The sequence below is a fragment of the Thamnophis sirtalis genome, unplaced genomic scaffold (assembly GCF_051295495.1).
Source record: "Thamnophis sirtalis isolate CommonGarterSnake01/CBP01778 unplaced genomic scaffold, rThaSir2_p1.2 scaffold_4, whole genome shotgun sequence".
Taxonomy (NCBI): Eukaryota; Metazoa; Chordata; class Lepidosauria; order Squamata; family Natricidae; genus Thamnophis; species Thamnophis sirtalis.
The window spans coordinates 14,051,528-14,078,102 of record NW_028261384.1 but is presented as its reverse complement, the minus strand read 5'-3'; the positions used below and the strand labels follow the sequence as shown (position 1 = coordinate 14,078,102).

Here is a 26,575-nt window from a genome sequence, read left to right as displayed (position 1 = left end):
CATATAAGGCCCACTTACTGCTACCTATTAATACTGCTTGGGACCGACCATGGAGAAGGGATATGAGCAAGTGCAATACTATGTTGCACATCCCATCCCCTGTAGCCAATGAAAAGTCAAGGAGAAGAAGGATGGTTGCACTACTCCACTGCCACTCTCCCCATAGATCATCCACAAGTGCATACAATGCTGTCTGTTTCCCTGTCCTTGGCATAACTTGACTTGAAACGCTACAAAAGGGCTCCAGATCGTTTACTTCAATCAGGACCCTCTGGAGCTTCAAAGTTCAATTTCCTTCTTAAAAATCACGAGGTCAACATTGGGCATATCAAATCCCCATGTTATATCCCCAACCCCTTCCATTAGTGGGTGCATTAGTCCATTAGTCACCATCCCCATAGTTTCTTCAGAAAACCTTCAGAATGGGATCCTAATAATTGATTTTAATCAGGCCCCCTGGAGTCGACAAGCAAACTTTTTCCAGCACCTTCTCAAAATGGTGACCCTGACCCTGGACAAATTGAACCCTTGTCACCACCCTTAGTTTTTACTCAGTGGAACCATTAATTTCTGAAAGCAGACTCTTCAAATAGGGCCCACTTCCTGCTACCTATTAATACTACTTGGGACCGGCCATGGAGAAGGGATATGAGCAAGCGCAATACTATGCTGCACATCCCCATCCCCTGTAGCCAATGAAAAGTCAAGGAGAAGAAAGATGGTTGCACTACTCCACTGCCACTCTCCCCATAGATCATACACAAGTGCATACAATGCTGTCCCTGTACTTGGCATAACGTGTCTTGAAACCCTACAGGGAGAGGTTAAGATCATTTACTTCAATCAGGACACCCGGAAGCTTCAAAGCAACATTTTTCCATCACCAAAAATGATGAGGTGGACATTGCCCAGGAAGATTGGGTCCAATGGTGGTCTCTTGAGGTGGAGGTGCACTAGGGCTTCCTTTATTGGTACTTCAAATAACCCCTCCCGGAGCAATGCATTTATCACCACTTGGACACACCTGCAGCCCACCATGCTGGAGTATTTCATCAACCAAGAGGGACGGGGATCTGATTAGCAGTTAGTTGCCTTAACAGCCTCCTTGGGTCCCATGCATTTCTTCAGGTCCAACAGAATTTAACTGCTCCCATATAATCTGGCAAGTCCATTCCCCCGGTCTTTCCAATGGACCTGCTCTATGCTTGGACTCAAATTGAAAATGCATCCAAGGAATATTCTCTGTCAGGAGAAAACAATGTCTTCTGCATGGCCCTTTAAGTTCTTGTCTCAGCCCTCCTTCCCAAGGAGGAATTTGGTGGCCTTGAAGTTTCTCTATTGGGCGACACACCATAGTGGAACCATTAATTTCTGAAAGCAGACTCTTCATATAAGGCCCACTTACTGCTACCTATTAATACTGCTTGGGACCGGCCATGGAGAAGGTATATGAGCAAGTGCAATACTATGTTGCACATCCCATCCCCTGTAGCCAATGAAAAGTCAAGGAGAAGAAGGATGGTTGCACTACTCCACTGCCACTCTTCCCATAGATCATCCACAAGTGCATACAATGCTGTCTCTGTCCTTGGCATAACTTGGCTTGAAACCCTAAAGGACAAACTTGCTCTTTTGAGAACCCAAAGCTCCTCCAATACCCTGGGGTGTTTTGAGACGGATAGGCCGTGTGAGGGCACATGGGCACACCAAGGGAGAGCTGTTCAAATGGGACCTGCCTCTCTCTCCACTGCCACTCTTGCTAGGGATCATGCACAAGTGCTAACAATGCCATCTGTCTCCCATATCCTGGCCCCAAATCATACATTGAGGGGTCCAGATCATTCATTTCAACCAACAACCTCTGGAGCTACGAGGCAACCACATTTTCCACCAGTTGTTCTGGAAGGTTGAGGTGGACACTGGACAAATGTCTTTTGGGACCGGCCATGGGACCGGTCCCAAGAGACATCCCATCCCCTGTAGCCAATGAAAAATCAAGGAGAAGAAGGATGGTTGCACTACTCCACTGCCACTCTCCCCATAGATCATCCACAAGTGCATACAATGCTGTCTCTGTCCTTGGCATAACTTGGCTTGAAACCCTAAAGGACAAACTTGCTCTTTTCAGAACCCAAAGCTCCTCCAATACCCTGGGGTGTTTTGAGACAGATAGGCCGTGTGAGGCCACATGGGCACACCAAGGGAGAGCTGTTCAAATGGGACCTGCCTCTCTCTCCACTGCCACTCTTGCTATGGATCATGCACAAGAGCTAACAATGCCATCTGTCTCCCGTATCCTGGCCCCAAATCATACATTGAGGGGTCCAGATCATTCATTTCAACCAACAACCTCTGGAGCTACGAGGCAACCACATTTTCCACCAGTTGTTCTGGAAGGTTGAGGTGGACACTGGACAAATGTCTTTTGGGACCTGTCCCAAGAGACATCCCATCCCCTGTAGCCAATGAAAAATCAAGGAGAAGAAGGATGGTTGCACTACTCCAATGCCACTCTCCCCATAGATCATCCATAAGTGCATACAGTGTTGTCTTTTTCCCTGTCCCTCACATAACTTGGCTTGAAACCCTACAAGAAGGGGTCCAGATCATTTACTTCAATCAGGAGTTTAACTAGTACAATACTGTAGTCCTCATTCCCATCCTCTGAAGGCATTGAGCCATGTCACAGAGAAGAAGGTGTTTCCACTTCTCCATCCCAATCTTACCAGACATCATCCACAAGTTCAAACAATGCCATCTGTCAACGTGTCTCACTCCCAATTAACACTTTTTGGAACTAGCCTTGGATTAGCGAGTTGAGCTAGCACATTACTGTGCTCCCCATTCCATATCTTGTTGACACTCCTCTGACAGGAAACTCCTATCCGGAATCTGACCATTATTTATTTAAGTAGGGCCTGAAATGATCTGGGATACGTCGAGAGCCACAAACTATTGGGCTGCTTTTGAAGCCAAATCAGGGACAGCAGATTAAAGCCCTCTAGGACCATAAGCCTAATTCCCCCCAAAACCTTGAGATAGCTTCCAGCAGCTTAATCAGTTTACTATGCATCAGGTAGGCAGGTGTAGCAGCAACATGGTCATTCATGCTTATTCAAGATTGCATTAAAATGATGCATGATGTGTGCTTGCCAAGGATAGCATTCTCAAGATCTCTGCATACTGAAAATAAATTGAGAGTTTTAGTTTTTTAAAAAAAGCTTACTATTCTGGCTTTGGATGCTTGTCGGGTTTTTCCCTCCGTAGAACTTGTAACTGTACTCAGCATAAAGACTTGTGCTCTGGGTGAGACTCTTATTTCACAAGGGCTGATTGTTAATGACATCAGCATATCCATTTCCATGTTATGGCCGTCCACCATGCTCCATGATAACAGCAGGCTAATGACAAGGAAGTTACAAGAGGCTACACAATCTTGTAATTCAGCCACTTTGATCATAGCACATTAACTGCTTTATCACCTGTCACTTCCAATTAACACATACCCTTATCCCGTTGCTAATAGACACTTGGCAGCAAAATTAATTATATAGTCATAATTTCTAAAATTTGAGCTTTCAAATACTTTTTGCTAAGCGCGTTCATGGTTTTTGTAGCAGCAATGGCTGTACTCTGAGTAAGATTAACATAAATTTGCTGAAGGGGAATATTCTTGGTTTGATGGAGGGAGAATACAGTGCTTAAAATAATTTATGATTAATAAAAATCAGCATTTCTATCATGGAAATATATTAATACAGTCTCTTACAAGGAAGCAAATTATATCGAAATGTGCTCTCACACTTGAGAGGAGTAACAAGAAATTTAAAGTTGGTTGCAAATGATTGAAGAAGATGCTCTTTTGTAGAGAAGGCATGTGCATGTGTGCACGCTAGTCAAAAGTTCAATAAAACATTGCCACAATTCAGGTCTTGAGCAACCAACCAACGTCCAATATCAACATAATATGTTATCTTCGCTTCCTTTCTTAAAGGAACTAAGCTAAATTTCTATGGCCAGTAACTGTACTAAGCTGGTTTATGGATACCATTCCCATCTCTAACCCCAAGTTCTTGGTTATATTTCTGAAGCCCTTGAGATAAGGGATATATTTCTCCAAAGTTTTTTCCATTCCTCCATTCACTAAAGTTGTTGTTTACATCAGAATGATAAATAATATAATGGTAGCATTACAACACTTTCAGGCCTCACTGCTCTATCCCAACACAAGGAACAGAAGCACTATAACATGATAGGAAGGATTCCTTTTCTGAGGGAGGAGGCAAGTCATTTTTAGCTAAGTTACAAGGTAGGAAAAGGACTGTGTACATTGTAGGACACATTAAAATTTCAGAAGGCCGCTTAATCTGAAGGCATTTAACCATTGTCACTAGTACATTGTGCTTCATTAATAGTCAATCATAGCCCTGGTACTTTTAATCATACAAATTGATCTGATGTATAAGCCAATGAGGGTGTATGCTTTATATTAGAATGTTAAAAAGGGGTGGGACATCTTATTCACACCCACCATTTTGTAGCCACTGTTGCTATAGACAACTTTGTCTCTGTCCTCAAACTTGCAAATACTTTTTCTCTTGCACAAATATTAATAACAACTGGCTCTGGTTTCATTGGGATCCCAAGAATTAGTTTCCTTTATATTGTTAGGCCAAAGTATATGGCATATGTGAGGTTTTCCTCACTTCCCACTGATTTATCCCCATAGTTCCAGACTTGTGGGAATGTCTTAAGGAGGAGACAAGATTAAGACTAAGAAACTGAGCTCCATTTGGAGCTCCAGGACATGCAAGCTTGAATGAGCTTCCTACTTTTCTGTTATCTAACCTGCTGCTAAAAGTATTGCTTGCTGTCTGGTCTTTGCTGCCAGGGGAAGGAAGGAAGAAAAAGAATCAAGGCCCATCAACATATTCCTGCCCAATTCTTCATCTCTACCCTCAGATATTTGTTTTGAAGCCCATGAGATTCAGATCACTTTGATTTTGTATGTACCAGATTGGATTACCAAATAAAATTATAAGAAATAGTATCTTTAAAATGAAATATAAAATTATATACTTCCTCAGCATTTCAACTCTAGTCTGTAGGTTGAGATTATCATAATATGCAAATTGGTCTATCTTTAATTGGTTAAAAGGGAGGCAGCTAATCAGCCAAAATGCATTTTTGATTTGACAAATGATGATGGGTAGAAGATTTCCTTGCTGGAAAGCTGGAAAGAAAAAAAAAATCATCTACAGTCTTTAAGAAGGAATAGCATCAATACCAATCATAGATAATTTAGCAAATTCGCAAGATGCAGAGTTGAATGATGACTTTAAATATCCTATCAAGCCCTGATTCATTTCTTTGAAAATGTAAAATAAAATAAAATGCAACATCCCCTAGATTTCAAAAAGCCTTAAAAGCAAGATGAAAAATGTTAAGTTCCCCCATTCTGACGCCACAAAGAACATTGGACTTTAATATCCTTACTCATGGTTAAGGCTCAGTTCTATTCATTGTTTGATAGGAATTCCTGTCTAATTATATTCCATTATTTCCATTATCCAACATGTGGTTTTCATGGTAAATAAGATTAACTCATATTAAGGTGCACTATCAGTTAAATTAGTGAATAAATAACAAGAGTGAAGTCTGGCCTACACCATTGTGATTACTTGAGACTCTCCATGGGAAAGAAAATCTTGGCTTACTAACATGGAAACTTAACATATTTACTAGGTAATACTTGATTGCGCAGTAGTAAGAATGGTGTGTGGTGCTCTAAGCAGAAATGTAATAAATCACCTTTTGGCCAAAGCATGTTAGCCCTCTTCTGGATATTAGGAGCTGTGGAATTCATTAGGATTTCCTTTCCTAGGGAAGGAAAATCTTATATGGGTTTCGTCTGTACAAACAAAGGAATATAAGGAAGATTCATTCCATTAACTTTCATCTAGGAAACTGCAGTTTATAAAGTATCACCTAAATTAGGAGAAAGCTACCCATGACATCTGAGGGCCAAACCTGATTTCTATAAGAACTCTCTCTGACCACAATCACCTACAAGGTTTTCCTATCTTTTGGAAGTGATCTTAGCTGAATCTAGTTTTGTTTTCCTTTTTCCTATTTGGCCTGCTTTTGCATACGTTAAATGTAGGTAGTTCTTCATGTTCTTTGAAAGAGAAATCAGTTCACATCACTTGTTATGTCTGTTGTAAATATCACTAAGTAACTGACCTCAAAGCTATCTATAATTAAAATACGGACTTGACTATTGAACAGTTTCAAATATGAACAAGGACAGTAAACAGTAGGTATTTGTTTTAGGTACAGGATAATTAGATTTTTATGGTTTTAGAAGAGCAGCAGCTGAATCCATAGTTTCTCTGTATTGTGTTGGACTCATAGGACTGGAAGGAACCTTATAATTCATTCTAGTGTAGATTCTAGTGTAACCCATTGCCCAAGCCAGGAATTCATCATCACTCCACAAAACTATTATTTTATTTAGGTGATACACATATTGAGGGCAGTCATTATTTTCCATGTAACTATTGACCAGAGAGCAGATTTACCCAGTTAACTGAAAACAGTTTGTTTCTGTTGGCTCTGAAGAAATGGTTAAGCTTGTGGAATACATATGCCTCCATCTGTGAATTAGATCCAAACCCCTTCTAGCTGGTTAGAAACTCTCAGAAGGTTATGGTAAATTCATTCCTTTTCAAAAGGTGTTTTCTCGAGTCTTTTTGAAGAAAAAGTCTTCATGTTCTTTGAAAGAGAAATCAGTTCACATCACTTGTTATGTCTGTTGTAAATATCACTAAGTAACTGACCTCAAAGCTATCTATAATTAAAATACGGACTTGACTATTGAACAGTTTCAAATATGAACAAGGACGGTAAACAGTAGGTATTTGTTTTAGGTACAGGATAATTAGATTTTTATGGTTTTAAAAGAGAAGCATCTGAATCCATAGTTTCTCTGCATTGTGTTGGACTCACAGGACTGGAAGGAACAGTTTGTTTCTGTTGGCTCTGAAGAAATGGTTAAGCTTGTGGAATACATATGCCTCCATCTGTGAATTAGATCCAAACCCCTTCTAGCTGGTTAGAAACTCTCAGAAGGTTATGGTAAATTCATTCCTTTTCAAAAGGTGTTTTCTCGAGTCTTTTTGAAGAAAAAGTCTTCATGTTCTTTGAAAGAGAAATCAGTTCACATCACTTGTTATGTCTGTTGTAAATATCACTAAGTAACTGACCTCAAAGCTATCTATAATTAAAATACGGACTTGACTATTGAACAGTTTCAAATATGAACAAGGACGGTAAACAGTAGGTATTTGTTTTAGGTACAGGATAATTAGATTTTTATGGTTTTAAAAGAGAAGCATCTGAATCCATAGTTTCTCTGCATTGTGTTGGACTCACAGGACTGGAAGGAACAGTTTGTTTCTGTTGGCTCTGAAGAAATGATTAAGCTTGTGGAATACATATGCCTCCATGTGTGAATTAGATCCAAACCCCTTCTAGCTGGTTAGAAACTCTCAGAATGTTATGGTAAATTCATTCCTTTTCAAAAGGTGTTTTCTCGAGTCTTTTTGAAGAAAAAGACTTCATGTTCTTTGAAAGAGAAATCAGTTCACATCACTTGTTACGTCTGTTGTAAATATCACTAAGTAACTGACCTCAAAGCTATCTATAATTAAAATACGGACTTGACTATTGAACAGTTTCAAATATGAACAAGGACGGTAAACAGTAGGTATTTGTTTTAGGTACAGGATAATTAGATTTTTATGGTTTTAAAAGAGAAGCAGCTGAATCCATAGTTTCTCTGCATTGTGTTGGACTCACAGGACTGGATGGAACCCTGCTCCCTCCCCCCAAAAAGTATGTGTAGCACCTATGCTTTAGGCACTGCATTGGGCCCAAAACTAAGCTGCATTAATTTTGAAATGTAATTTCTCTATATTCTCTTCATCTGCTTGCCTGTTCTAACGAAAAAACAATTCAAATGAAGTTTTGGAATATTCAGTAGGTGAAAGGACTATTCAAACATTCTCTTTTCCAATTCTAAGTCATTGTTATTTGTTACTTTAATTATGTAGAAATTTTACAAAGATATTAAATAAATGTGGGTACCCCACACTTATTCACAGGTTGCTCAAAGGATAAGGTGGCTGATTATATTGGGGAATGTTCCTGAAAGATTTATCTTCATAAGGAAGGATTCACAGTTCCACCCAAAACAATTACAGGTCTTAACACAAAAATGGCCAGTTTAGATTCCATCCAATACTCACATATGAAACCCTTTGTACAACACAAATCGAATAAATACCAATACCAACACAACTGAAAAAATATATCCAGAATAACCTCTTTAATCAAGACCTCTCTTTACTCAATATTGCTGGATGAAAATGAAGAATGGACTTGACTGAACAAGCTGCTATTAAGGTTTACCTCATGGCAGTAAGAATGGCTAATTGTCAATACTCCATTGCTCTTACTGTATCCACAGAATGCCACTCAAGGACCCTGTTTAGGGTCACCTGAACTCTCTTTGGAAAGGGTAGCCTGGAAATCCACCTACTTGGCTGTTCAGATAAATTTTCCAGGAGGATAAAATCACTCAGTTTTGTTCCCATTGGATGCCATATGTGACACAAGTCCTATAGAGATGCCCAGGGAGCAGATTTACCCAGTTAACTGAAAACAGTTTGTTTCTGTTGGCCCTGAAGAAATGGTTAAGCTTGTGGAATACATATGCCTCCATCTGGGAATTAGATCCAAACCCCTTCTGGCTGGTTAAAAACTCTCAGAAGGTTATGGTAAATTCATTCCTTTTCAAAAGGTGTTTTCTCGAGTCTTTTTGAAGAAGCACCCGTATGCTTCCTAATCAAGGAGCTATTCTGGACAACATTCATCCAGACTACTCTTGAAAAATATCTAGAACCTTCAGCTAGTGCAAAATGCAGTCGTGCAAGTGCTCCCTCCCCCCCAAAAAGTATGTGTAGCACCTATGCTTTAGGCACTGCATTGGGCTCCAAGGTCTCTGGATCCAATTATTCAAGATGTTGGTTATGACCTATAAAGGCCCGCATGGCATAGGGACCAGCTACCTACAGAACCAGGTTCATCCCATCACAATGACCCATCCCACCAGATTCCGGAGGGAAGATGTGTTGTGGACCCCGTCAGTTAAATAATTTTGACTGGGTCTAGGAGGAGAGCGTTTCCTACCATTGTCCCCACCCTATGGAATATTCTGCCTCTGGAGGCGGCCCCCACTCTTATTTCCAATACATGGCTTTGCCACCTGGCATGGGGATGCCCAAGAAACACATTGCCATGAGGTTGGTGCGTGCCATGAGAGCTCTCTCTTTGCCGTTGTCAACCAACTTTCAACATTTACCTCATTAATAAATATTATAATATTTTTAAATTTTTCAACTCCAAATGTTAATTCTAACATTTTAATTTTGTATATATTGTTTTATATTTCAGTGTTCAGTACACTGCCAGGGTATCTTTGAGAGAAATAGGGTACTTAGAAAAAGAAACATTTCTATTGCCTTAGTAAGAAATGATGGTGAGGATTGTCTTATAATACCTTAGGATGGCTGGATCCAGAAATGACTTTGACACACTCTCCTTTAAATCCAGAGGTATTACTCCTTGATTCCCCTAAGATTGTACTGACCATCTCCACATCCATGCTTTTATGTGTTGTTATTTTTAATGCTTTTATTGGTTAAGAGAGACAGAGTTCTAATCTGCAAGTGGTGGAGTTCATCCCGCCGACAATCCTATCACTTTCCTTAGGCATTGCAAGCTTGAAGGAATCCAGATGGTGACCACAGGAGGATGCTACCATGTCGTCTCTTGAAAGTCTATCTATCTGACATCCAATCTGGAGATAATATAATGTTTTGTCCCGAAAATGCTTAGTTAATTGCTCACAAATACTCTGAAAGATCAAGAAGATTTGGTCACTCTAAACATGCTGGCCTGCATTGTCCAGTGGTGCTTATTGGCTCCGCCACTCTTGATGCTTTGGAATAGGCCCAAAGGTGAACTCTTTATTTGTCCAACCCTAACCCTATGTCTGTGTAGACTTTTTACATCCATTTGTCTCATCTCTAACCCTGCAAATCTACTTTTAGTAGAGTAGCTTCTTCAAATATCTTCTAGACACCCTTCTCCAAGTGTCCTACTCCTAGATTTATTCTCTTTTTGGCTCCAAGAACTCCAGTTTCTGTGTTCTTCCACCACAAGAGATCAGCATCTCTTTTTGCCTCTTATGCAGAAAGGGAGACATTCAGGCAGGCTGCCAACTTCCAATTCCTTAATTTTTGCCACTTTGACCCCTTCTCCTTAACTAACCTGGGTTCCTTGTTCTTTTCAGTCCCTGTCCTGTTCCGTCTCTTCAACCACTATAATGATTCTACTGTAAATAATTTCTTCTTCTTGCCTCTCATAATTCCTCTGTTATTCTTTTCTCTTTGACTATTCAATTTAATCTAATGTTTCTTTGCAATCCATTTTGTTTCACCTTAGTTGTGTCCTTCACTACTATCAGTTAGCCTCTTTCTTCCCAGACTAGATAAGGCTCAAGGCATTGGGGAGGTGGTCAAGCCTTGTCTTCTTCTATACGCAAGTTCACAGCTTCAACCCTCCCTCTTTCTCCCCACCCCCACTGGGTAGGTTGCTGCCCAATAATTATCCATCCACTCCTTCACATGCTCTTCTTCTTGGACTGCTCTCAAGCTTGCTATGCAAGACTCCTACTCTTCCACTACTTAAAGCAAATTACAGCTGGAGTCTGGAGTCCATTGCCAACCAGACACAGAAAGACCAACAGGGTTCTCCAGGCAGAATCTAAAGTCATCCTTCACATTCATAAGGCACCCAAGGAGGCTGATGGCAGCATCCATTAGGAAAGGTAAATGCTTATGCTTCTAAAAGATAGAACAATTTTGTGTGTATGGTATAACATTAATAAAAAAGCAAGTTATAAAATTATATTGTTTCCTTCCTTTTATCTTTTCTTTGCTTTTCCTTTCCTTCCCACCCAGATTTGCATCTCTTCAGAGTATTCATCCATGCCAAATCTTATAGCACAGGTAGTTCTTTTCTGATATTTTTCTCTTTGTCTTGGTGCTTTTGCCAAAAAGCTTTAAAGGTGGAACACCATGCTTTCTATACTTAGTCTTTTCAGTTTGTATTGAGTGGGAGGTAAATTTATATAATACAAACTAGCATGACCATACTGGCAAACTGCATTCCTTCAGTACATGATAAACGTTCAGTTTGGGAAAAACCTCATCTTTAATTTCAATATAATAATGGAAGAAAAGAATTGTGAATAAAGAATAGCAAACCAATCTAACGCAGACCAATCTGCTTTGGTCAAAAATTAAGTCTAAACTTTAGAAAAGTAATCTAAACTTATGTAGAAAAAGGTTTTGTTTTATGAGGGCAAAGTGAGAGAGTGACTTAAACTTTGTAAATTTTTTAGAGTTAGGATGGATTTTCTATTGGTTTGACATATGTAATTAAAAGAAAAGTCCAATGCATTGTTTTTATAAAGTGGATTTGAAAATGGGATGAATAAGTTATTGTTATTCCTACTCCTACTCTTCCACTACTTAAAGCAAATTACAGCTGGAGTCTGGAGTCCATTGCCAACCAGATACAGACAGACCAACAGGGTTCTCCAGGCAGGATCTAGAATCATCCTTCACATTCATAAGGCACCCAAGAAGGCTGATGGCAGCATCCATTAGGACAGGTAAATGCTTTATGGTTTTAGAAGAGCAGCAGCTGAATCCATAGTTTCTCTGCATTGTGTTGGACTCACAGGACTGGAAGGAACCTTATAATTCATTCTAGTGTAGATTCTAGTATAACCCATTGCCCAAGCCAAGAATTCATCATCAGTCCACAAAACTATTGTTTTATTTATGTGAGGCACATATTGAGGGCAGTCATTATTTTCCATGTAACTATTGACCAGAGGTGGGCTGCACATACATTAACAACTGGTTCGCTGAAAATGTGACTGCACACACTCGCTTGATGCACGGGCCGCTTTCTCCCTTTCACGCGGCTTCAAACACAGAGCAAATCTTCTTAGACACCCGCGGTGAGTAGATCAGGTGAGGCACAGCAATCAGCTGGGCTTTGTGGGTGGGGAACAAAGCCAGAGAGTGAGATAAATAGGACAGGCTACCGGGTGGGTGGGCCCAGCCAGTGGTCAGAACTTCCAGTTCGCTTGAACTGGTCCAAACTGGCAGTAGCCCACCCCTTTGCTATTAGCATAGCTAAGAACAATTGTGAATATTTGGTTAGAAAATAGCTGGGGAACTAGTTCTAAAAGTTGGAGGAAATATAAATAATTGCTTCAAGAAACTATTGTATTGAATTATTGTATTCTAATAGAAGTGAATATATGTAGCTCAGGGTTGAAGTGTTGAGTTCTTGATGTTCTCTGAGCGTGATTGTTTGCTTGGAGATGTTTCATTACCCAGCAAGGTAACAACATCAGTGTGAGTCATGTTGTTGTTCACCAAAACCTCCACAATTATTATGCTTTAAATTGATGTAAACATCATAGCTTGCTTCCTGAATTTACAATAAGGATGATGTTTAATAACATAATTAAATACCATTTTTATTATTTATGGTGGCTTTTGAAAACTGTTACATTGAAGTGTGTGAGTATTTGATTGTGGGGAATATGACATCCATGCCTCTTCGTTAGCTTCCACCCTACATTGGTAAAATATATGTTGATAGTCCAGTACATACAACATACTAAGCTGTATTTAACTTATTTGGATATGACATAGCATGTTGTACAAACCCAACCATTGTGGTTTATAAATCATAGATGATAAGTTAAAACATATTACGGGAGAGCAGCCAATTATGTTTATTTGATAAAGAATGGTTAAGTCAACTACTGCTCCGTTTAGCAAATGACCTCACTTTATATTGTTTTTAAATCACTAAGTTTACACAAGTTAAGCCAAAACTAGCCAAACCACATGCTTGATATCTGAACTGAGCCACAGCTGTTGGACTTTGAGCGTGAGAATATCTCACTCAACTTTCTAATGAACTACGAGCTTCTGTCAACATAGCTACAATATAGCTACTGATAAAATGAGTACATCTGAAATTGTAATAATTTACCACATATTGTCTCATCTGATTTGGTCTCACATTTTACTGATTATTGTTGGGATATTTAGAGGGACTAGCAGTTTGAGCAAGGAATCTTGCACAGATGGCTGGAGCACAAGCAAAAATATAATAACCCTAGTCATGTCATTGCTTCATTCTGAAGAACTGATGTTGATTGTCTTAAGAATAACGAAAAGCATGAGTTAAAACTTAGTGTATGGGCCAGCTAATCTGGAAGGGAAGAAGAGGAGATGGAAGGTTAATGTGCAAAGTTGTTTATTCACAGCTTCACATTTTTGATAACTTAGAATGAAACAGAAGCTTTTCCCCGAATCTGTTTTAAAATGTAATAATACCATTAAAAACTTCCACAGTGCTTAAAACCCATTGTCACTTGCCAAGGAGGATTCCAGTCTTGTCAGTCAAGGAATTCTGGTTGGCAGGTTCAGGAAAAAGTGATTGTCTACTGTGGCTCCTGCCTTATGGAACGTCTTTACTCCTGAGAAAGATTGGCTCCCACCCTTCCACAGGATCTTATGCCGGCCAGATGGCCTGGGGCCCTGACTAACAAGGGAGCATCATATTGAGGTGGTTGTGGAATTAAAAGGCAATCCCCCCCCCTCCTTGTTCCTTCTCTTCTCTTCTCTTAACTATATCTTGGTTAGGATTTCTACTTTTACTCTTTGAAAGATATTTATTTGTTAGGTTTTTAATGTTCTAATGCCTGAAGTCGCCCAGAGACATTTGCAATGAGATGGGGCAGGTGGGGATGGGGAGAAATTAAATTCAGCAAACGGACAAAATAGCATGTCTAATCTGAGGAAGATTTAAAGCAACCATTTAAGTTCCTGAAAGTTAGAAATGTTTTTAAAAATTGGCAAAGGCCTATGTTAAAGAAAATAAATAGCTATAGTTGTTTGTTTTTTTTTAAACAGCTCTAGGAGGTTTTGTAGTCTACAAATCTAAGCACGATTACTAAGAAGTAAAATTCAGTTTTAGTCACAAGGCAACAAATCATGTCACTCTTCTTTAATAAAAATAATGCACAAAACATATATGCACAGTACGGTTGTTATCTGATTAGCAGCATAAATATGGAAGAGGCAAGATAATGGCCACAATGGGGCTGCAGAGACAGGGCCCTTAAATGGGCCTTCAGTGCTTAAAAAAGCTAAACCACATTATGGGCCCCTCTAAGGCTGGCTCATGCCCATAGAAAAACTGCGCATTTGCTTAAGGTAGCATGATGAGGGGAAACGGAAGGAGCTTTCGGTAAGTGGAAGCAACCGGCTTCACTGTATTCTGACTAGAGCAACCACTAGATGGCAATCAAGAGAAACAGACCATCTAAGTTCCTGGAATTCTCTAGGATTTTTTAATTTGAATTGGTCTAGGACAGTCATGTAGAACCTTTTTGGCAATCAGTGCCCAAACCAGAGTGCGCATGCATGCATGCATGCCAGAGCACTGGAAACCCAAAGACCAGCTGACTGGCATATGCATGTCTGTTTTTTTGGCCATTTTTCTGGCCGCTTTCAAGCCCCGGCACCTGCAAAGACCAGATAGAAACCAGAAGAGCAGCTGGCGACAGTGCGCATACCCACAGAGAGGCCATAGGTTCGCCATCACGGGTCTAGGATGCTGACAGTTTGCTAGTTGGAACTATGGTTAAGTCCATGTGTTTTGAAATTAAGGAGTTTTCATGTTTTCTAATTGCTAGTTGGTGATAATGGAGTTGGGGTATTGTTAGCTCATTTAGGTATAGCTGGTGAGGAAGTGTTTTGGTTTTGATCACTGGCTTTTGGGGGGGGAGGGAAATGTCTTCCATAGACTGTGAGGGGAGGGGGGGTTCACATGCAACCTCTTCCATGGCCATGGAGGCTGGGGCCGAGGAGGAGAAGACAGAGATGGGGCCGACAGAGGAAATGTCACAACCTCTCTGGCTCCAGATGAGACAGGATGAGGCAGTCTCGAGTCTCTCAGGCATAGAATGAGTGGTCACTGAAGAAGAAGAAGAAGAAGAAGAAGAGAGGGCACAGGATGACTGAGCGGGGGGGGGGAGGAGACAAAAAGGACAGACAGCAGAAGAGCAATTGCCTATCATGCCTGATTCCCAAGCATGGAGAATGAACAGGAGGCGGGATCAGTGCAGGGTGACCCAGTGACTTGGGAAGAGGGCGACCTACCCCTCCTAACCAAGCTCACTTGGGGAATAGGATTTAAGAAGATACTGTGGGGAAGGGCATTTGTCGGGAACAGGTATTGCATTCTTCCAGCCACACTTATGATTACAGACATCTTGCAATCTTGTTTTGCCTTGCTTTGCTTTACCTTGCCTTTTTTTGCTGCAGCCCCAACGAACTTTCCGAACGACGAGGACGCCCCATGATCATGTTCTGATCCCAGGACTGCTGCTCCTCTGGATATATAGCAGCCAAGAACTATTGGAAGCATGTGTGTGCCTTGCTCTTGAATTTGCAGTGCACCATGGGGATTTTGGGGAAAGTTTGAACTAATAAAAGGGAATTAAAAGCCTTCAGTTCAGCTGTGTCGCTTCCCAGCCCGGGTCATCACAATCCTGCACATGCGCAGATGAAGCTTTGTTCGCTCACTTCTTGCACGGACCAGTTCCTAACAGGCCACGGACCGGTACCGTCCTCAAGGAAGAGGTTGGGAACCTCTGTCTTGAACCATGAACCCCTTTTCGTGATTCTCAGAGTTACTTTAGTATGTACTTGTGCATGTTCTTACACAGGTTCTGTTGCAGAAAACCGAGTTTTTACTTTGGTGATGGAGCATTTGGTTAGGATGGGTAGTTCTACTACAATGTTCTACTTTCTTATGTTATTAAGATAGGGGAAACTGCTTTGGATTCCACTGGTCTATCTCAGACACTCTTTCCTTTATGAAGATTGTTTTAATTTAAAAAAATTGAATCATGAACTGACATCCTGCAAAGCAAAGAACTGGATTTCAGCCACCATTTTTACTGAAGAGGTGCCTTGCCTCTTCTATCATGGCAGCCATTTTGTGAATATGCTCTCCACAAAACCCCCAAGGGATCGCAGCCTAAAAGGGTAGACTTTGTTTAAATTAGAAAACAGTCTCTAAGCAAAAGAATATGAACCCATGATAGTAATTTCCATCTTATGGTTTAGAGACAGAGATCACCAAAAGTGCTATGATTTTTTTTAAAAAAATTCTTATAGGATAATAGTTAAGGCCAAGAAAAACATCTTTGATTTACTTTGTGGTTAAGCACCATAGTTTTTATTTTTGGCTTTAAACTTGGATTAAGTTGCTTGGCTTCAAAACATTCTTTTGAATAGATTCAGTTGGTCTCCTTCATTTGTTTGTTTGTTTTATTGATAAATAATGAGCTCAAGGTCTTGGCTTGCAAACTTATCTAGCTTTAGGCTTCTTTAGAGCTAGACATAAAAGAGATATATAAAAATAAAGAAAAGGAAGGTATTCAGAATTACGCCTCGCTGATTTCACCAGAGGTTGTTTCTAGTAAAATATCTTTATTTACGGTAGTTGTTCCTTTATAATCAGTGATAAAGATGAAAAAGCACATTTAAAAAAATAGACAAAGCTTTTTGAATTTGTATTTGTGCGCCCAAAACTAAGCTGTATTAATTTTGAAATGTAATTTCTCTATATTCTCTTCATCTGCTTGCCTGTTCTAACGAAAAAACAATTCAAATGAAGTTTTGGGATATTCAGTAGGTGAAAGGACTATTCAAACATTCTCTTTTCCAATTCTAAGTCATTGTTATTTGTTACTTTAATTATATAGAAATTTTACAAAGATATTAAATAAATGTGGGCACCCCATACTTATTCACAGGTTGCTCAAAGGATAAGGTAGCTGATTATATTGAGGAATGTTCCTGAAAGATTTACCTTCATAAGGAAGGATTCGCAGTTCCACCCAAAACAATTACAGGTCTTAACACAAAAATGGCCAGTTTAGATTCCATCCAATACTCACACATGAAACCCTTTGTACAACACAAATCGAATAAATACCAATACCAACACAACTGAAAAAAAAAAATCCAGAATAACCTCTTTAATCAAGACCTCTCTTTACTCAATATTGCTGGATGAAAATGAAGAATGGACTTGACTGAACAAGCCGCTATTAAGGTTTACCTCATGGCAGTAAGAATGGCTAATTGTCAATACTCCATTGCTCTTACTGTATCCACAGAATGCCACTCAAGGACCCTGTTTAGGGTCACCTGAACTCTCTTTGGAAAGGGTAGCCTGGAAATCCACCTACTTGGCTGTTCAGATAAATTTTCCAGGAGGATAAAATCACTCAGTTTTGTTCCCATTGGATGCCATATGTGACACAAGTCCTATAGAGATGCCCAGGGAGCAGATTAACCCAGTTAACTGAAAACAGTTTGTTTTGTTGGTCCTGAAGAAATGGTTAAGCTTGTGGAATACATATGCCTCCATCTGGGAATTAGATCCAAACCCCTTCTGGCTTGTTAAAAACTCTCAGAAGGTTATGGTAAATTCATTCCTTTTCAAAAGGTGTTTTCTCGAGTCTTTTTGAAGAAAAAGACTTCATGTTCTTTGAAAGAGAAATCAGTTCACATCACTTGTTATGTCTGTTGCAAATATAACTGACCTCAAAGCTATCTATAATTAAAATACGGACTTAACTATTGAACAGTTTCAAATATGAACAAGGACGGTAAACAGTAGGTATTTGTTTTAGGTACAGGATAATTAGATTTTTATGGTTTTAGAAGAGCAGCAGCTGAATCCATAGTTTCTCTGCATTGTGTTGGACTCACAGGACTGGAAGGAACCTTATAATTCATTCTAGTGTAGATTCTAGTCTAACCCATTGCCCAAGCCAGGAATTCATCAACACTCCACAAAACTATTATTTTATTTAGGTGATGCACATATTGAGGGCAGTCATTATTTTCCATGTAACTATTGACCAGAGAGCAGATTTACCCAGTTAACTGAAAACAGTTTGTTTCTGTTGGCTCTGAAGAAATGGTTAAGCTTGTGGAATACATATGCCTCCATCTGGGAATTAGATCCAAACCCCTTCTAGCTGATTAGAAGATCTCAGAATGTTATGGTAAATTCATTCCTTTTCAAAAGGTGTTTTCTCAAGTGTTTTTGAAGAAGCACCCGTATGCTTCCTAATCAAGAAGCTATTCTGGACAACATTCATCCAGACTACTCTTGAAAAATATCTAGAACCTTCAGCTAGTGCAAAATGCAGTCGGGCAAGTGCTCCCTCCCCCCCAAAAAGTATGTGTAGCACCTATCCTTTAGGCACTGCATTGGGCTTCAAGGTCTCTGGATCCAATTATTCAAGATGTTGGTTATGACCTATAAAGGCCCGCATGGCATAGGGACCAGCTACCTACGGAACAAGGTTCATCCCATCACAATGACCCATCCCACCAGATTCTGGTGTTGTGGACCCCGTTAGTTAAATAATTTTGACTGGGTCTAGGAGGAGAGCGTTTCCTACCATTGTCCCCACCCTATGGAATATTCTGCCTCTGGAGGCGGGCCCCCACTCTTATTTCCAATACATGGCTTTGCCACCTGGCATGGGGATGCCCAAGAAACACATTGCCATGAGGTTGGTGCGTGCCATGAGAGCTCTCTCTTTGCCATTGTCAACCAATTTTCAGCAGGGTTACATTTACCTCATTAATAAATATTATAATATTTTACAATTTTTCAACTCCAAATGTTAATTCTAACATTTTAATTTTGTATATAATGTTGTTTTGTCCCGAAAATGCTTAGTTAATTGCTCACAATTGCTCGCTTCTGAAAGATCAAGAAGATTTGGTCACTCTAAACATGCTGGCCTGCATTGTCCAGTGGTGCTTATTGGCTCCGCCACTCTTGATGCTTTGGAATAGGCCCAAAGGTGGACTCTTTATTTGTCCAACCCTAACCCTATGTCTGTGTAGACTTTTTACATCCATTTGTCTCATCTCTAACCCTGCAAATCTACTTTTAGTAGAGTAACTTCTTCAAATATCTTCTAGACACCCTTCTCCAAGTGTCCTACTCCTAGATTTATTCTCTTTTTGGCTCCAAGAACTCCAGTTTCTGTGTTCTTCCACCACAAGAGATCAGCATCTCTTTTTTCCTCTTATGCAGAAAGGGAGACATTCAGGCAGGCTGCCAACTTCCCATTCCTTAATTTTTGCCACTTTGACCCCTTCTCCTTAACTAACCTGGGTTCCTTGTTCTTTTCAGTCCCTGTCCTGTTCCGTCTCTTCAACCACTATAATGATTCTACTGTAAATAATTTCTTCTTCTTGCCTCTCATAATTCCTCTGTTATTCTTTTCTCTTTGACTATTCAATTTAATCTAATGTTTCTTTGCAATCCATTTTGTTTCACCTTAGTTGTGTCCTTCACTACTATCAGTTAGCCTCTTTCTTCCCAGACTAGATAAGGCTCAAGGCATTGGGGAGGTGGTCAATCCTTGTCTTCTTCTATACGCAAGTTCACAGCTTCAACCCTCCCTCTTTCTCCCCACCCCCACTGGGTAGGTTGCTGCCCAATAATTATCCATCCACTCCTTCACATGCTCTTCTTCTTGGACTGCTCTCAAGCTTGCTATGCAAGACTCCTACTCTTCCACTACTTAAAGCAAATTACAGCTGGAGTCTGGAGTCCATTGCCAACCAGACACAGTCAGACCAACAGGGTTCTCCAGGCAGAATCTAGAGTCATCCTTCACATTCATAAGGCACCCAAGGAGGCTGATGGCAGCATCCATTAGGACAGGTAAATGCTTATGCTTCTAAAAGATAGAACAATTTTGTGTGTATGGTATAACATCAATAAAAAAGCAAGTTATAAAATTATATTGTTTCCTTCCTTTTATCTTTTCTTTGCTTTTCCTTTCCTTCCCACCCAGATTCGCATCTCTTCAGAGTATTCATCCATGCCAAATCTTATAGCACAGGTAGTTCTTTTCTGATATTTTTCTATTTGTCTTGGTGCTTTTGCCAAAAAGCTTTAAAGGTGGAACACCATGCTTTCTATACTTAGTCTTTTCAGTTTGTATTGAGTGGGAGGTAAATTTATATAATACAAACTAGCATGACCATACTGGCAAACTGCATTCCTTCAATACATGATAAACGTTCAGTTTGGGAAAAACCTCATCTTTAATTTCAATATAATAATGGAAGAAAAGAATTGTGAATAAAGAATAGCAAACCAATCTAACGCAGGCAAATAAAAATTTCTGCTTTGGTCAAAAATTAAGTCTAAACTTTAGAAAAGTAATCTAAACTTATGTAGAAAAAGGTTTTGTTTTATGAGGGCAAAGTGAGAGAGTGACTTAAACTTTGTAAATTTTTTAGAGTTAGGATGGATTTTCTATTGGTTTGACATATGTAATTAAAAGAAAAGTCCAATGCATTGTTTTTATAAAGTGGATTTGAAAATGGGATGAATAAGTTATTGTTTAAAGCTTGTAAAGTATTTTGAAATAAAATTTGGAAAGTATTTATGTTCAAGAGGCTGAGGAAAGAGAAATTATGACCTTCCATTTTTCTTTATTCTTATATGTATAATGCTCAAGTAATTCTTATAATTTGCAAAATATTATTGAAAGTGTGTGTGTGTGTGTGTGTGTGTGAAAAGGAAGTTGAAAATGTTGTTATAATTAATTGGCCTTGATTATAAAGGCTGCCCAAAGGATAAGGTAGCTGATTATATTGAGGAATGTTCCTGAAAGATTTACCTTCATAAGGAAGGATTCGCAGTTCCACCCAAAACAATTACAGGTCTTAACACAAAAATGGCCAGTTTAGATTCCATCCAATACTCACACATGAAACCCTTTGTACAACACAAATCGAATAAATACCAATACCAACACAACTGAAAAAATATATCCAGAATAACCTCTTTAATCAAGACCTCTCTTTACTCAATATTGCTAGATGAAAATGAAGAATGGACTTGACTGAACAAGCCGCTATTAAGGTTTACCTCATGGCAGTAAGAATGGCTAATTGTCAATACTCCATTGCTCTTACTGTATCCACAGAATGCCACTCAAGGACCCTGTTTAGGGTCACCTGAACTCTCTTTGGAAAGGGTAGCCTGGAAATCCACCTACTTGGCTGTTCAGATAAATTTTCCAGGAGGATAAAATCACTCAGTTTTGTTCCCATTGGATGCCATATGTGACACAAGTCCTATGGAGATGCCCAGGGAGCAGATTAACCCAGTTAACTGAAAACAGTTTGTTTCTGTTGGTCCTGAAGAAATGGTTAAGCTTGTGGAATACATATGCCTCCATCTGGGAATTAGATCCAAACCCCTTCTGGCTGGTTAAAAACTCTCAGAAGGTTATGGTAAATTCATTCCTTTTCAAAAGGTGTTTTCTGGAGTCTTTTTGAAGAAAAAGACTTCATGTTCTTTGAAAGAGAAATCAGTTCACATCACTTGTTATGTCTGTTGCAAATATAACTGACCTGAAAGCTATCTATAATTAAAATACGGACTTGACTATTGAACAGTTTCAAATATGAACAAGGACGGTAAATAGTAGGTATTTGTTTTAGGTACAGGATAATTAGATTTTTATGGTTTTAAAAAAGAAGCAGCTGAATCCATAGTTTCTCTGCATTGTGTTGGACTCAAAGGACTGGAAGGAACCTTATAATTCATTTTGGTGTAGGTTCTAGTGTAACCCATTGCCCAAGCCAGGAATTCATCAACACTCCACAAAACCATTATTTTATTTAGGTGATGCACATATTGAGGGCAGTCATTATTTTCCATGTAACTATTGACCAGAGAGCAGATTTACCCAGTTAACTGAAAACAGTTTGTTTCTGTTGGCTCTGAAGAAATGGTAAAGCTTGTGGAATACATATGCCTCCATCTGGGAATTAGATCCAAACCCCTTCTAGCTGGTTAAAACCTCTCAGAATGTTATGGTAAATTCATTCCTTTTCAAAAGGTGTTTTCTCAAGTCTTTTTGAAGAAGCACCCGTATGCTTCCTAATCAAGAAGCTATTCTGGACAACATTCATCCAGACTACTCTTGAAAAATATCTAGAACCTTCAGCTAGTGCAAAATGCAGTCGGGCAAGTGCTCCCTCCCCCCCAAAAAGTATGTGTAGCACCTATCCTTTAGGCACTGCATTGGGCTCCAAGGTCTCTGGATCCAATTATTCAAGATGTTGGTTATGACCTATAAAGGCCCGCATGGCATAGGGACCAGCTACCTACGGAACCAGGTTCATCCCATCACAATGACCCATCCCACCAGATTCCGGAGGGAAGATGTGTTGTGGACCCCGTCAGTTAAATAATTTTGACTGGGTCTAGGAGGAGAGCGTTTCCTACCATTGTCCCCACCCTATGGAATATTCTGCCTCTGGAGGCGGCCCCCCACTCTTATTTCCAATACATGGCTTTGCCACCTGGCATGAGGATGCCCAAGAAACACATTGCCATGAGGTTGGTGCGTGCCATGAGAGCTCTCTCTTTGCCGTTGTCAACCAATTTTCAACAGGGTTACATTTACCTCATTAATAAATATTATAATATTTAAAAAAATTTCAACTCCAAATGTTAATTCTAACATTTTAATTTTGTATATACTGTTGTTTTGTCCCGAAAATGCTTAGTTAATTGCTCACAAATACTCTGAAAGATCAAGAAGATTTGGTCACTCTAAACATGCTGGCCTGCATTGTCCAGTGGTGCTTATTGGCTCCGCCACTCTTGATGCTTTGGAATAGGCCCAAAGGTGGACTCTTTATTTGTCCAACCCTAACCCTATGTCTGTGTAGACTTTTTACATCCATTTGTCTCATCTCTAACCCTGCAAATCTACTTTTAGTAGAGTAACTTCTTCAAATATCTTCTAGACACCCTTCTCCAAGTGTCCTACTCCTAGATTTATTCTCTTTTTGGCTCCAAGAACTCCAGTTTCTGTGTTCTTCCACCACAAGAGATCAGCATCTCTTTTTTCCTCTTATGCAGAAAGGGAGACATTCAGGCAGGCTGCCAACTTCCCATTCCTTAATTTTTGCCACTTTGACCCCTTCTCCTTAACTAACCTGGGTTCCTTGTTCTTTTCAGTCCCTGTCCTGTTCCGTCTCTTCAACCACTATAATGATTCTACTGTAAATAATTTCTTCTTCTTGCCTCTCATAATTCCTCTGTTATTCTTTTCTCTTTGACTATTCAATTTAATCTAATGTTTCTTTGCAATCCATTTTGTTTCACCTTAGTTGTGTCCTTCACTACTATCAGTTAGCCTCTTTCTTCCCAGACTAGATAAGGCTCAAGGCATTGGGGAGGTGGTCAAGCCTTGTCTTCTTCTATACGCAAGTTCACAGCTTCAACCCTCCCTCTTTCTCCCCACCCCCACTGGGTAGGTTGCTGCCCAATAATTATCCATCCACTCCTTCACATGCTCTTCTTCTTGGACTGCTCTCAAGCTTGCTATGCAAGACTCCTACTCTTCCACTACTTAAAGCAAATTACAGCTGGAGTCTGGAGTCCATTGCCAACCAGACACAGTCAGACCAACAGGGTTCTCCAGGCAGAATCTAGAGTCATCCTTCACATTCATAAGGCACCCAAGGAGGCTGATGGCAGCATCCATTAGGACAGGTAAATGCTTATGCTTCTAAAAGATAGAACAATTTTGTGTGTATGGTATAACATCAATAAAAAAGCAAGTTATAAAATTATATTGTTTCCTTCCTTTTATCTTTTCTTTGCTTTTCCTTTCCTTCCCACCCAGATTTGCATCTCTTCAGAGTATTCATCCATGCCATATCTTATAGCATAGGTAGTTCTTTTCTGATATTTTTCTGTTTGTGTTGGTGCTTTTGCCAAAAAGCTTTAAAGGTGGAACACCATGCTTTCTATACTTAGTCTTTTCAGTTTGTATTGAGTGGGAGGTAAATTTATATAATACAAACTAGCATGACCATACTGGCAAACTGCATTCCTTCAATACATGATAAACGTTCAGTTTGGGAAAAACCTCATCTTTAATTTCAATATAATAATGGAAGAAAAGAATTGTGAATAAAGAATAGCAAACCAATCTAACGCAGGCAAATAAAAATTTCTGCTTTGGTCAAAAATTAAGTCTAAACTTTAGAAAAGTAATCTAAACTTATGTAGAAAAAGGTTTTGTTTTATGAGGGCAAAGTGAGAGAGTGACTTAAACTTTGTAAATTTTTTAGAGTTAGGATGGATTTTCTATTGGTTTGTAATTAAAAGAAAAGTCCAATGCATTGTTTTTATAAAGTGGATTTGAAAATGGGATGAATAAGTTATTGTTTAAAGCTTGTAAAGTATTTTGAAATAAAATTTGGAAAGTATTTATGTTCAAGAGGCTGAAGAAAGAGAAATTATGACCTTCCATTTTTCTTTATTCTTATATGTATAATGCTCAAGTAATTCTTATAATTTGCAAAATATTATTGAAAGTGTGTGTGTGTGTGTGTGTGTGTGTGTGTGTGTGTGTGTGTGTGTGTGTATGTGAAAAGGAAGTTGAAAATGTTGTTATAATTAATTGGCCTTGATTATAAAGATAAATTTTTTGAAGAAATGTCTAGAATCTTAAAATGAATATAACAGAGTTTTCTCTTTAAGGTTAAAGTATTTGAAAGACTATGATTTTTATTAAATGATGATGATATTTAGAAAGATTAATCAGTGTAAATAGAAATATATTATCATTTTCCACAACAGGAGAAAAATAAATTTAGTTAAGATTGCAATGTAAACTATTTTTAACAAAGATATTTTATTTGATCTTGTATCTATTGAGATATTGCTTCTGTTTTTTAAACTTGAAATAAAAAAACACTTAGAATTTAGTTTGAAGCTTAATAATTTTGTAGTTAGTGTCTTGTGTGTCTTGTAATAATTATAGGTAATGCAGAAAGTTGACGTTATAAATGTATTAGAATTTTACTGTTTTGGAAAGAGTCAGAAGTCAGCACATTTTTTACTTTTCTTTTTTAAAATCTTCATTGTACTTTATGCTATAATAAATCTTGATAGAACTTTCATTAAAAAAAAGTTGTCTAAACTATATACAGTCTCAAAGTTTTTGAAAACAGTAGTCGTTTAAACAATGCTGCTTAGTCGGATGGGGATCATTGGAATTGTTTTATAGTCCATCTCTGAACTATACATCTGGAAAACATCAAAAGAAAAAGCTACATAATAATGTTCTTTAAATGAACCTACAATATTGAAATTATTTCTGTGCTCTGCCATGTTGACTTTCCTCATCATTTGTTTAGTTATATACTAATATAGATTGTCTTAAAGTATTAAGAATTAAAAGCAACCCAGAGACTATCCCAAACAGCAAATTGTATCAAGACTAAAAAAGATTTTAATTAGCTGGAATAATCCAAATGCAGATCCTGCGGAAATGGTTGCCCTAAAATAACTATTTTTTTTCCTATTGTTACTAATGGAATGTATTTTCAAGTCATTGTATTTTGGACTTCAGCTTTTGTTCTTCTAGAATAATGTAGAATTGTGCTTGGCTTGACTGGAGAGGATAGTTTGCTGCTTTTTCACCAGGAAACTTTCGACAGAACTGATTCCGTGTGTCTAAGGAATTTACAACATTAATTCTCTCCTAGAAACTACCTGTGTTTGTGACCTCTTGTTGGAGTTCCAAGCTGATATTTAGATTTTTGATTCTAGATGTCCATACAGAAGCAGTCCAAGCAGCGCTGGCAAAACATAAAGAACGGAAAATGGCAGTACCTATGCCATCCAAGAGACGTTCACTGGTGGTGCAAACATCAATGGATGCCTATACCCCTCCAGGTAAAGGACCTGTATTAAGGATGTTATGATTGGTCATTTGAGCACTCGTAACAGTAAATAGGTGTGGATGAATATGTAAAGTAAGAATCGATATTAAACAAAGTGCATTTAGTTCAAGATTTTGAGTTCCCACTGTGGCTAAACTAGATATTCTTGTGCTGTAGCTTTTATAGCATCTGGTGTTTATTGCATGCTGTTACTAATGTTAGAGAATTGCTACTTTGGGAATGGAAATGCTTTTAGAGTAAAGCAATGATTCGGATTAAATTGTGAATAGTACAAACAACATTACCTGCTTTTGATATAACTTCTAAATCAAGATATCTAGAGAACACCAGATTGGAGAAAATTATTGTAATGACTCGGTTCTGTTGCATGGCTACATCAGTATATTTGAACTTATGCCAACTACTTTAACCCTAGCTCAACAGAAAATGGTGCCTGAATTGCTTTGCAAATTTCTTGGACACCACTGCAATTTGAACTGAACTCTTTGGCTTTGGGTCAGTGTCTGAAT

At 38.9% G+C, this 26,575-nt stretch overlaps 1 protein-coding gene across 4 annotated transcripts in view; it reads left to right on the top strand.

The window, feature by feature from the left end:
• Window positions 1-26,575, top strand: part of DIP2C (DIP2 acetate--CoA ligase C (putative)) — a 361,956-nt gene that overhangs the window by 226,946 nt on the left and 108,435 nt on the right. For all 4 annotated transcript variants that reach the window (XM_087712511.1, XM_014061648.2, XM_014061647.2 and 1 more), the window contains one exon: window positions 25,933-26,058. In XM_087712511.1, coding sequence (XP_087568637.1) covers window positions 25,933-26,058 — 126 coding nt within the window. The remainder of the gene's footprint in view (window positions 1-25,932; window positions 26,059-26,575) is intronic.